The 13,214-nt window shown below is 45.2% G+C and overlaps 1 protein-coding gene across 2 annotated transcripts; it reads left to right on the forward strand.

Moving 5' to 3' along the window:
• The first annotated feature begins 468 nt into the window (after nt 1–468).
• togaram1 (TOG array regulator of axonemal microtubules 1) lies at nt 469–13,188 on the forward strand. 2 transcript variants are annotated; one of them, XM_076107614.1, is made up of 23 exons: nt 469–716; nt 1,282–2,453; nt 4,225–4,276; nt 5,625–5,753; nt 5,969–6,232; nt 6,319–6,602; nt 6,714–6,937; nt 7,038–7,132; nt 7,219–7,383; nt 7,478–7,543; nt 7,777–7,946; nt 8,048–8,219; nt 8,490–8,726; nt 9,085–9,208; nt 9,342–9,447; nt 9,637–9,872; nt 9,977–10,135; nt 10,599–10,725; nt 10,821–10,936; nt 11,118–11,301; nt 11,427–11,646; nt 11,757–11,843; nt 11,940–13,188. In XM_076107614.1, the coding sequence occupies exons 2-23, from the start codon at nt 1,422–1,424 to the stop codon at nt 12,191–12,193; spliced, it is 4,503 nt and encodes a 1,500-aa protein (XP_075963729.1). In that variant the 5' UTR covers nt 469–716; nt 1,282–1,421; the 3' UTR covers nt 12,194–13,188. The 2 variants fall into 2 exon arrangements, with proteins under 2 accessions (XP_075963729.1, XP_075963730.1); XM_076107615.1 differs by having other exon boundaries at nt 8,051–8,219.
• The last annotated feature ends 26 nt before the right edge of the window (nt 13,189–13,214 follow it).

The following is a 13,214-nucleotide window of genomic DNA, read 5'->3' on the forward strand; positions in this document are numbered from 1 at the left end:
AAAACAAAGAATGTACAGATTTTTAGCATAAATAACTATATTCTGCAGTAAACGTGATCCTCATTTGTGTCCCACAACAAGGATGAAAACCTGGATGGCAATTTGTAAGTCATCATTTTAGTGGACAGTGGCCAATGTTTGGTTTTTCTATTGAAACCGATGACGTGTAGATGGCTATATTATAGACCAAAATGTATTTGATAAAATATACATTTCATGATAAAACACACAGAAACAAACATTTAAAGTTATATTTATGTTGTATTCCTACACAATGCGGAGTTAAAAACTAGATATAAGTACACAAATCAACATGAAGGACGTGTATGTTATGTTATATCTTTCATTCATCATGTGTACACAGCGCCGTGGTGATGATGGACCGTCTGGAGGAGCCTGGAAACTCGCGTCACCATGGAAGCGCTCAGTTTGCGACATGTATTCGCCATTTTGCTTCCTCAGTGTGTGTGTGTGTGTGTGTGTGTGTGTGTGTATATGTGTGTGTGTGAGCGTGTGTGTGTGTGGGCTCCTCTCTACAGGAATACCTCTGTAGCTTTCACACATTCAACACTCCAGGCAGCAGCTGAAACAACCAGGGAAGATGTCTGCACTTATAGAGCTGTAGCTGCCGCAGCATGACACGGACACTGGGGCGACGTAACATTAAATAAATAGTCTCAAAGAGCGTCACGGAGGACCGCCAGAGGGAATTCAAGGTCTGCTTTCTTTCTGTTTTTCTAACTTTGCTAGCCCAGTCAGCCAGCACCAACCACTGAAACAGTGAGCGGAGTAGCGAGTTAGCTTAGCACCGTAACGTTACGATAGCTAAGGCTAAGTGTCTCTGTGGCTCACCAGTATTAACGGTAACTTAGTCCGGGGCTGATAAACCCGTTGATGGCATTACTCAGTATCGTATAAGTGGCTCCGGGGTTGACACACATCACACTAACTCGTGTTACAACAGCAGGGCATAATGTAACGTAACGCAGCAGTAAATGTTATATAAACCTGCCGATAACTAACGGTACCGTGCTCGACAGCCACAAGTGGTTGTGTCTAATGGCTGTAATCTAACATCTGATCTACCGAAGCGTTAGTTCATCGATGATCGATCGTGATCGTGGAGCGATAACACACTCCATCGGTTAAATGTACAGTTACGTGGCTGTGTGACATGTTTGCATACATTATTACAAAGACTTTTCATTTCCCCTCTGAGCGAATGGGAATTGATTCAGTCGTGTGGTCCTGCTCATTTTTCTTCCTGTTTTGCATTCACAGCTTGATGAACCGGCGAGTGGGTTTCCATCACAAACCACTCAGGATGAAATCACGGAGTAAAGAGGACGGATACTATTGTCCTCACAGGATCGTGTTCGTCCATTTGGATTCTCAAATTTGACCACGACCGTAAGACCATAATGATACCTGGGTTGATCTCCCATGAGTTACAGGCGCTGCTTCTGGACCTGAAGAATTACCAAAATCGCACGAATGGGGTGGAAGAGCTCAAACGCATCCTCTCAGAAGTGGACATGAGATCAGTCCCTTCTGGCAGTATTGAGGAGTTCATCCATTTTCTCCCTCGACTTCTGGACGACAGTAATTTTAAAGTGTTGTACGGCACGTTACAAGTTTTAAACCTACTCATTCAGAAGCTAGACACGGGTGTAGACGGATATTTCAAACAGATAGTCTTAGTGGCTCTGAAGGCGCTCGGGGACACTCACACCGTCACCAGAAATGAATACATGAATGTGTTTCGACAGCTGATGAAAACTCTTGCGCCACATCAAGTGTTGGATCTTGTCACTGGCAACTTGAAACACAAGAATTCGAGGGTTCGGGAAGATGTCCTCAACATCATCATGGCAGCGATGCTCACTCATCCTAGAAAAGATTTCAACATCCCCAAGCTCTGTTTGGAGGTGGCCCCGTACCTGGCAGACAGCAAAAGGAAGGTCCGCCACGCCGCCCTCGAGCTCTTTGCTGTTTTTGACTATTGCCTTGACACGGGGAAAAAGCAGCCTCTAATGAAAGCTGTGGACATGGTCGAACTCAACCAGGATGCCGAGGGTCTGATGGCAGCCGTACAGGCCAGACGAGCAAGGCACGTCCTCCCCAAACTCTCCTCAGAGGGGGTAGTGGAGTACGGCTTGGTGGCCCCCAAACCAGCACACCGGTGCTCCCTGCAGCACGGCTCTGGAGCTGATCTGGATTGGGTGATGAACGGCGGGCGGGTAAGCAGCGCCAGGAGCCACAGAACCGAAGCAGACGGTGACCGACTGTATGGCTACGGCAGCCTAGGCTCCCTCACTGACGACCTTCCACTTCAGAGGAGGATCGTCAGCGCGGGCAAAGGGAGGAACAAACTACCCTGGGAGATGTCGAGCTGCTCGTCCACTGAGAATGACCAGCAATGCAGTGCGCAGAATGCAAAGTGCTCGGAAAAGGTGGGGTCCATCGTCACTATTCTCACTTATCTCTTGTGATAATTAAGCCATCTGGGAACATTCCCAGATTTAGCATATGGTAGATCAGATAGGACAGTTTTATATTGTAGGTTAATACACCCAGAGAACAGATGAAAATGTTGTCTTTTTAGTTACCATTGATTGACACTAATGAGGCGGCTATTGACTAAACAAGCTGCGTTCACCTTCCCCCCCCCCCCCCCCCCTAAAAATACTCTTTATGATCCAATGCAATTAAGGCTTAATCAGTCATTTGTTAGCTGCTTGTACAGTCTTTCGGAGCACCAGAGAGTGCTGTTCACATCGACTATGAAATCACAGAGCATCTCAGTGACCAGGACTTCTGTTGATTTGCTCCCAATCAGTCACTGAAGAGCATGAAAGGAGTGCTTGTTTTTTCTGCCTCCCTTTTAGTCTCGCTCGGTTTACAGAGGGAACGACGAATCTAAACCTCAGTAAGAATATATTCATCGTCTTGTTTGTTTACCGTCAGAAATGCACACTAGTTGTTTGAGCAAGCTGAGTCACACCCGAAGGCACCCAGCCAAACCGCCAAACCGAAATCTTAGAGGTGTCACTTTCGTCAGAGAGCGGTTGGGGTGGGTGGAACCGAAATATAGTTCTATCTCTCATGATGCAGTATGGCTGATGTGCAGCAGAGAGATAGTTATGTTTCACATCTTACGTCATAGAGATCTGCAGCGTCCTCTTCATCTGCTTGTGCATATGATTTCATATAGTTTCACGGTTCATAATGCTTGATGCTTGATTTCTGTTCTTTTGTTTAAATGACTTGAAATTAATCTGTATTGGCAGGGCAACAATAGGCTGACTTGTGTTGTTGACTAGATGTCTCTCAATTCATTAAACGGTGGTAAGAATAGATCGGTAAAATCACTGACACTATTCCTGGAAGAAGTGCGGGAGGTGAGTGGTTTCCCTGAACAGCGACACTGTCGCTGCAAAAGATGAGCATCCGATGTCTGGAGAAGAAGCCGTGTGAAGATCCAGGTTAACCGGTGTGGAATACGGACCGTGTCGCATTTTATTAGCTAGCAAATTGGAATGATTTGTTGAACTGAGCCACTATCAGCTCGATCTAATAATGTCCATTTGTTGAGGTGAATGACTTGGTTTCATGAGTTATTGATTGACAATATTTTGTTCTGGAAACTATTATCCAGAGAAATAAGAGCCTTCGTTTGTAAAGAAAAAACTTCTGTTTACAGCGGTGTCTGTTTCCCAGCAACCCCATTACCACACAGCACACCTACTGAATGGGGTGCGACACATAATTGGATATATCACGGTGTTATGCTTGTGAAAAAAGAACAACATGGCTTTTTTTACTGCTCTAGTGTTGATTGCAATCACACCAAGTGCTCCACAGTGAGTGCTGATCAGGTTGAAGGCAGTGGGAATAACCTCTGCCTCCCTCTCGCTCTCTCCCTCTCTTTCTCTCTTTCTCTCTCTGAGGCTGAAATGCACTGATACAAAAATAATGTCCTAGTTCCGTCTCTCCTTGATTTATTTAATTTTAACTTCCTGTATACTGTTTACAGTAGCAGGAGAGCCTCGCAATGAGCGTCTCTTGTCTGAGCTGGAACATACATGCTCCATCCCTTTGTTCAGGCCAGTGGATGGAATTACACTCGGAGTCCTGTTTGTTTAAGGATTGTTTTACATTAGTCATTTGAACTTCATCCTCTATTGTTGCTATTAAAATAAATTATTTTCTGCCCACTAATAGGTGGCCGGTAAGGATTTGAAGCTGAGTCAAGAGAACTACATACCCAGTTTCAGTAAGTGCCAAGACTCTCTTCTCTCAATATTACACATATATAGCATGCTGAGTCAGAGGGGTCACCGTGCCACATGTCACCAAAAGACCTGAAATGAGCACAGTTGCGAGGCAGATAAGTGTCACACCGGTCTCACAGCATACCAGTAGAGGCCATGACACGCACCGACTGTTTGGTCTTCTGAGCTGTAGCCTGCTGGAAAGTTATGGACACAATGAATCCTGTCAGAAAACTATCATCAAACTCTCATATACGATCTTTATGAGAGGAAAAGCAGAGCACCCTACCGAATTATTCGTGCCCAAAGGTGATTTTTGTTTCCCACCTGAGTGAATTCTCCGTTGGGTTTCATACCATTGAGCCACTGGCTGTTTGAGTCGCACTACTAACGCAGGAATAGACTCGTTCCAATGCTGCCTCTGTATTTGATGTAATCCGGACACACGCTTGTGGAATCCTTAAATGAAGATCTCGGGTGTAGTCTGCGTTCTCACAATATGTGAACGCAGTCTCCTTTTCTCTGCTTTAATTCGGTGCTTTGCTAAATGTTTCGATCTTGTGTAACATTACTGTGTAAAATGTCCGTGTGTGACCTCCTCCACCTAGAGACGAAGTGTTCCCCAACAGTCTGTTCTCATTCTCGTTGAATGTGTCTCGTCTCGGCAAACAATCTAATCATCAATCTAGTCTCTAAATTCTCCTCCGCGACACCACCAGATCAAGTTCATACTTGATGAATTACATTCAGCATTAAGATGGTCTACAGTTTTGTTCTCGATTGTCATTATGTGTGTTAAAAATGGGATCTGTAATGCAGCCCTGAATGCTTGATAGCCAGCGTTCTTCAGTGACTCTGAACTGTGAGTCAACACCAACACAGCTTCAGTGTGTCTGGGTTCACATCTCATCTCTGCTCTTTACACCGTTACTGTTACACTCAGAACTGTCCCTTTTATAAAGCAACAACAGGAAGGAATTAAAATGACTCCGAGGTAAATATGTGATGTAATAAATTAACAGCAATATTAGTCATCGCGCTGTAAGTGATAATGAAGCTATTGGAGTAATAATAATGAAACTGCAACAGTCTGAAATAATGTAGTGGAAGTAATCCCCCAATCATAGTATATCATACAACTGAATTACAGAACATACATGAGTGTATCCCTGAGAAATTAAAGTAAACCAAATCTAGTAACTAGAATTACAACAGTCATAGCCCCCTTTCTACAACACACTTTGATTTACAGAGAGGTTGTTACTGTCACGTAGGTTATTTGAGTATTGTGCAACCCTGTTAGGTTCACAGTGTGAAACATGTATATATATAAATCTACTTTCCATCTAGGTTCTGCACCGCCTCAGAAGCCCCAATCCTCCAGAAGGAGGGAAACCCCTGCACGCCTCAGAAGAAGTGGAAGCCTCAACTTGGACCCCGACATCTTTAAAACCACCAACTTCTCCGACCCAGATGTTGGTAAGGAGTCATTACCTCACAACGATCTGCTTGTAAAAAAACGTTTATTTTGCATACTTATGGCAAGAAGAAAATCAGGATAACAAAGCACTTGGGTCCTTTTAAATGGAAAGTTTTCAACATCAAGACAGTCGGGAACCGTATTTCCACCTTGTTACCTTTTTTATCGACTCAGTATTTCATGGTTCCTGACATGTGAATGCTCCGTCTCACAGCGGCGCCCAAGGGACGCATACTCTCGAGGAACCCCAGTGTTGAGCGCACGTTCTCCCTCCCCTCGAACCCCTCCACATCCGGATCCTTCCTGCTGCCCTCCTACCCACTGGCCTCCCTCCCAGGAGGCATGCTTACTCCGACACTGTCCCGCCGCCATGCAGACTCCTCCCTCTCCATGTCCAACACATGGCCCAACAAGAGAGAGAACACCCCTCACCAACGAGACACCAGCCCATGGAGAGACACGACAGGCACAGCAAAGGGTAATTTAATTAAAAGAAGACCTAAATTGACACGTTGTGGCCTCGTTGTATCTTTTCTTTTATCCTCCATGTTCTAACCCCTTCAGGAGACCATCTCTCCGGCAGATACTCTCCCCGGCCTCTTCGGGCCTCCCTTGTGAGTTCTTCTTCCACTTCGTCTTTCCGCCGGGCTCTGAGCAGCACCAGGGCAACCCTATCTATCTCGCCAGTTGTCCCACCAGCAGAGCAGGTCCAGTCCCATAATGGCCAGAGGTGCAATGCTCCAGGCAGCCCTCCGAATCAACAGCTAGAGAGGGACCTTCATCTGGACCCTGATGGAATCAGTGTGGCGCAAGAAACTCAAGAGGATGATCCTCTGGACATGCAGGAGGTCAGCAAACACACTTAAAGAAACACACTCTGCAGGTTCAGGGGGATGAAGTTTGGCTCCTTTTAATTATTTGCTTCTCCATGCTCATGCTCATTTGTGTGGTGCTCACAGATGCTGAACTCCCTGCGCTCATTGCGCAACAGTGCTGCCAAGAAGAGGGCCAAGGTGAGCCTTAGCAGTTCAGATCCAGACAGCCCCGACTCAGCTGTGAGGCTGGACCTGGGTCCGGACTCGCCGTCACACAGCTCTCCAATGCTTACCAGCTCAGCCAGTGAAAGCGGTCTGTCCAGTCTGAGCTCAGTCGCCTACTCTAGCTTCAACGGCATCAAAACCAGGTGAGGGCTCTGCATTCTGCTGCATGTAGCAGATGTTGTTATGCTTGTGATCTAATAGTTGGTTCCAGCATTATTTCTCACTCGTCACGTCCGTCAACAGTCCCGGAAACTCTGCTGCTCCAGGAATGAAACCTTGCATTGCGAGAGTGCCTTCTGCAAAACTGAGGTCTTCTGTGGACTTCAGCAGCCTTCAAGGTATCAAAGGGGATAGTACGGTTTTGCCCAAACTATTTTATCATTTACTTTATCTTATTTACGCTTTTTTTTTTTTTCCCCCCAAGGATTGTCACAGAGAAGCGAACTATCGTCCGACGTGGGTGTTGTTGGGCAGAGAGTCACTTACTCCAACGGTACAATCAAAACCGAGGAGGAGAACACAGGACCGTCCGGTCCGCTGGTCAAACCAGCCTTCCGTGAATCCGTCAGAGCTCTGAAGCCTGTCAAAGGTCAGTCAAACTGAGATTTTTCACCTGCATTTACCTGGTAATACTATTTGTTTGCTGAGATAATTAATCAGTATTCCTCTACTTTGATTCTTAGGCTCTCAGAGCTACAGCAGCAGGAACTCTCCTGCCACCAACATGGCTGAAGGAGTCATTGGACGAGGTCAGTTTCTCTAGATCTTGATTTGTACCCATAAGTTATTCCGTTTGTCATATTGTCATGTTACGTTGAAGCGTAGCCAGTTTTCAGTGGACATTGTTTTCCCATAATCACAAACTGTCACCGTTATAAAAGAGTTTGAATACATCTCATTACTGATTCTTCCAGCAGTTGAGAAGGTTTGATGTCCACCAGTCATTTAAGTTCTCTGCAAACATCCCCCTCATGCTTCCTAGGCATGTTCGGCACCGCGGTGTTCTCCGGCCGTCCGGGAGCTGCCTCGTCACTTGAGCAGGGTGATTTTGTGACCAGACCCCCCGCTGATCCCTCAGCAGGCATCTACAGCCACGCCGTGTCCAGCTGTCACCTAGACAGTGATGACAGCCCACGTCCAGAGGAGGTTAAGGTTAGTCACACTTTTTCCGAGTAGCTAAATCATAGCACAGCATACAAAGTTTCCAGTTACTAAAATCCCACCTGGTGTGTTTTCTACCGCTGCATGCACAGCAGAGGGTGAAGAACGCGAGGTTTAGCCGGGACAAGACGGGGCTGCAGTGTCTGGATCAGCAAGAGGGGCAGTGCAGTCAAGTGGACCATACACGAGACCAGATCCGCCAACGCGTTAGACAGATGCTGTCTGACTCACCCACAGAGGAGAATAGAGCATTAATCATCAAAGGCAAGAGAAGATTTGGAAATCTCAAAATAATGTTTTTATTTTTGCTGAAATGTATATTTCATCATTTTTGAATTCTAGCTAGTTTAGATTTTTCTGATTCTTTCTACTTTGGTAATAATTTTTTATCACTTTTGTTGCCATATTAAACTTTTACATTGGATTTTGCTGTGATGTATTTTATTGTATCCTATTTAAAGCAATGAAATCATCCATATATGTAGTTTATACCGTTTGCACCCGGACACTTAAAATTATTTATTTCTGATGTAGATCTGCATCGCAACGGCAGCACACTGGCGTCCACCAAAGCAGACCTTCTCTCCGATGAGCCTCCCATCAGCCCCACCAGTCCTGTCGGCCAACCGGGACCCCAAAGCCCCATCAAGTGCTTCACCCCACCCCACCAGCCGAGCCCCCCCACAGTGCCCCCGAACCCCAAAAACCTGTCCCGTCTTAGGAGGGCCCCTAGCCTCAACAGAACCCGACCATCGCTGTCCCACAGCTCAGGTTAGTCGATCTAAAAAGACTCAATCATGTGTCACTGTGTAGCTTTATAATGTTGCTATGTGTCCTCTCTCAGTGGGTCCGACACTGGCTTGCAATTTAGCAATATTCCACCGCATTATAAATGGATGAACCAGAGCTTCAACAGGTCTTTGTTAATAGAAAATGTTGAAACATTAATTAGGCTGTCGGAGCCATGGGTGAATAAGATGCTTGCTTTTGGGTAATGTGGCAAAATGCTTTGTTTTGACAACCTGCTGTTAATGCACCGCCGCCCACACGCACCGCTCGTTTTCAGACTGATAGAGATGTAACATGAGACCGAATCTGTGTGTTGTTTGGTGTCTGACGGGCCATTTAGATGAGCTGTCCCCTGGTGCTGTGGGTCACAAGAAAAATCTCTCTGAGCCTCCGGAGCTGTGTTCGTTTTCCAAGCCTGACCTGGCACTGACGCAGAGCTTTAACCTGCTGAGCTCCGAGGACTGGTGAGAAACACTTGTTACAGTATCTCAGATGCACTGCTTCCTAGGACATTAGCTTAGATCCATCATACTAATAACTCAAATCCAGGGGTTCTATCGAGGTTGTCGTTTTTTAAATTTTTTTATACATCTTCAGGGAGAAGAAGATCGAGGGTCTGACGTTCCTGCGCAGTCTGGCTCACTACCACTCAGACACACTCCAGGGCAGGCTTCATGATGTCTGCCTGTTTCTCATTCAAGAGGTAATATAACTTGTTGTATAACACTCCTACATCATTTTTACTTTTTACTCCATCTGAACTTGAACCGCTTTGCTCCTGATTTATGTTTTGATATCTTTATTTTACAGCTCATTTCTCAGTGTCTTAGTAACGGAACGCTGGAATGCCCCCGTTTCCCCGTTAGGTATTAATAATGTCCGTGTCATTCAGGTGAAGAACCTGCGGTCAAGTGTCTCGAGGGTCGCAGTATGCACGCTGGGCGACCTGTACACCCGCCTTGAGAAGGCAATGGACCAGGAGCTGGAGGGGACGGTGAAATCGTTACTGCTGAAGGCCGGGGAGAGTAACGCCTTCATTAGGCAGGATGTAGAGGCAGCACTGGGCTGCATGGTCCAGCACTGCACACCGACTCGTGGCATCAACGCTTTACTCTCTGGGGGACTCGGGTCAGTGTGTGTCTCTCTGCGCACACACACACACACGGTGAAGTGCTGTTTCACCGCACTTGTTCATCTTTTGATTTCTGAACTGGTTTCCCCTCTCCTGATAGTCACCTCAATGCAGTGGTGAGAAGATGCGCCGCCCAGCACCTGGCTAATCTGGTGGAGAAGGTTGGTGCTGCCCGCCTTCTGTCTGGAGGTAAAGATCTCACCGACAGAATCCTCCCTGCCGTCACCAAGCTGGCGCAAGACTCCTCACAGGAAGCCAGGTACACTTTGGTTTTGTTGCCGCATGCACCAGTTAGGTTCGTACACAAGGATTTGATTTTAACTTTTTAGGTCAGCACAAATTTGATGAGATTCATGAATATTTCCTGATTTTACATGGTTGGCACGTGCCATTAAAATCCACCGAGTGACCAGAAAATTAGAATGTAATGTAATGCAATCCAAACTCATAATGTTTTTGTCGACTCTATCGGAGATGATTTTACTCGTTTTTGATGCCATAGTTTGTTGGTGAGATTTGTAATATTGTGTTGTCCCATGTATGTAAATAGGACTATTACTGAAATGGATATCTAAAAACAAAACCGCTGATTTATGGACCTGACATCTGCAAGGCCAACAATGACATCGCAGCTTGGAAGCTGGAATTTACGCAAGAGAGAGACTGTTAATAACTAAACTTAAGTGTCTGGGTTCACACTATCAAACTGGTTCCACCCACAGGTACTTTGGGCGTCGAATGCTGCTGTCCCTGTCTTCCCACCCTGACTTTGACAAGATCCTGGAGAAATACATCCCCACCAAAGACCTGCCGACTGTCAGAGACACCGTCTTCACTCTCAAGACAAAGGTGCAATTTTTTTTTCTGTATGTCTTTTATAACATTTATGGTGCTTTAGCTAAATGGTCACACCGTCATCTTAACTGGAGATTGTTTTTTTTTAGGGTCTTGGTGAGATGCCCCAGGAAACCCAGTCGGCCAGGGGTAGACGCTCCCTCCCAGGCAGCGGTACAGTCAGGGCCTCCTCTCTCACCAGAGAGCCCCTCAACCAGACCAGCCGGTGGGTGTAAACATGAAGCAGTACAGCAGCACTGTACAACACTAACTTCAGCCTTTTAAGCAAAGCTGTCGCTAAACACAAAGTGTATGACGCATATAGAAAGTACCAAGTTATTCATACCTACTCACAGGTTTGTAAAAGTAAACCGTTCGATGTACTTTGCATCATCTACATTCTACAGGGAGTCTAATAGCCATTACAGCTGCAAAGCTCAGACACAGAGTATTGCAGACAAGAACGAATACATCAAGCAGATCTCAGGTCTGCTGGGTTCAAAGGACTTCAGAGAGAGGATCAAGGGAATCGACCAGCTTGTGGCCGACTGCCAGCACAACCCCAACATGGTCATCAATAGCATATTCCCGGTTGGTACTAGCATTTGTTTCTTTTTAAAGCCTATCAATATTTCATTGTCATGGTTCTCAGTTATCGCCACAATGTCTCTCTTTCACCTTTTTTTTTCTTTCCCCTCCGGTTTGCCTTCTTTCAGCTGTTCGATGCGTTCAAGGCCCGGCTGCAGGAGTCCAACAGCAAGGTCAACCTGTACGCCCTCCAGTCTCTACAGAAAATCATCCACTTGTTAAAGGACAACCTGTCCCAAGTGGTCAACATCCTGGTCCCAGCAATCATGGACAATCACCTCAACTCCAAGAACAACGCCATCTACTCTGCTGCTATTGGAGCTATTGATGCACTTATTTCAAATCTTGGTACTCGTCTTGAGCCTTCAAATATCTCTGGTAGAAGTGAATTGCGAGGCTTAGTCTAATCGGAGAACTGTCTTTATATGACTTTGTGATTGTCTTTGTTTCCGTGACAGATAACATACTTCTTCTTCAGCCTTTCTGCACCAAGGCTCAGTTCCTAAACGGCAAAGCAAAGGTGGATCTTATCGGAAAGGTTGCCGGTATGTATTTTTTAATAATTCTGAATACTGCAGTAGTTTCAGCCTTGGCTCTTTGTGTCTGACCACCTCTTGTTTCTTCTCGCTTTCTGTTCCCAGATCTTGTGACGGAGCTCTACCCTCGCAAGCCCCAGATGGTGGAGCAGAAAGTGCTTCCCTTGCTGTGGCTCCTCCTGGGCACCTCCAGCCACAGTGGCACCGTTCATGGCCGGGGCGGCAGCGTGAGGGGTGCTACCGCCAGCCTGTGCCAAGCCCTTTACACCCAGATGGGGCCCAGTCTGACCGAGTGTGCTGCGTCCCAGCCTGCCAATGTCCATAAAGGTTTAAATGAGGTCCTGAGGACCTTATCCTAAAGGTAAAACAGAATCCAAACACACCCTGATGTTGGAAGAGAATAACTTCTTAACACTAACCTTACTTGAAGACAGAGATGTTCTACATTTCTTATATAGTGCCTGCACTTTTGTATCAATAAAGAGAAAGTCCTTTAAAGAAATAGGAGCTCTTCATCTTATATCAGTGAGATTTCCTCTGGTACAGAAGCATGGACAGTTGTTACACATATTCAACCTGCTCTCTTTGCACTTTGAAAAAGGTAGCTCATTATCATGATAGATTTCATGAGTTTTACATTTTACCATCCTATGATTGTCATTGCTTTTTTTTTTTTTTTCATAATCTTAACATGTACTGTAGACAAATCAGACACTATTGCGGAATGTAAGATTGAAATGCACAAAAGACGAGGAAGACAGGGACCCGATGGGTGTATATTTTTGCTGTTTCATCAAATGTGATGTGATATTTTCAAAATGTCTTATGTAGTTGTTTTTTTTGTGAATTGAGATTAACAAAACAAATAGTACAAAATACTTTTGTACAGCTCAAATGTGTATTTGCACAGTATTAGCTTACTCTGTAATTGTATGCTGTATAATGGTACAGTTTATAATTTATCTAATGTGTAATGCTTTCAAAGTCTTGTTCATGATGTGCTGAGTTGGTACCTTCTGTCTTTTTTTTGCATGACCAAAATTTACTGGCAGGCTCGAAATTGTTTATATTTTTGTTAAGGAGATATAAATATATATATGTGTACAATGATGCCTGGATCAAGGTTGGGTCAGAACCAGTTCTCCTGGATCCAGCGTGAAAGGAAAAGTTCAGTTTTACTCCAGCTGTTGCCTGAGAAACAGTGAAGGCCCAGATGTGATTATGTCTCAGTATAGTGCCAGACTTCAAGTAGCCTTTTAACTCATTGCTAAATTATATTGAACTCGTTTGTGAACAAGAGACAGATTGATAAATATATATATATATATAAATAAAGTGTTTTATTTCTGTAAAACCAACTTCCCGGTGTCTCATCTGTTA

The sequence above is a fragment of the Anarhichas minor genome, unplaced genomic scaffold (assembly GCF_050575085.1).
Source record: "Anarhichas minor isolate MPS153535 unplaced genomic scaffold, ASM5057508v1 ptg000040l, whole genome shotgun sequence".
NCBI classification, from domain to species: domain Eukaryota; kingdom Metazoa; phylum Chordata; class Actinopteri; order Perciformes; family Anarhichadidae; genus Anarhichas; species Anarhichas minor.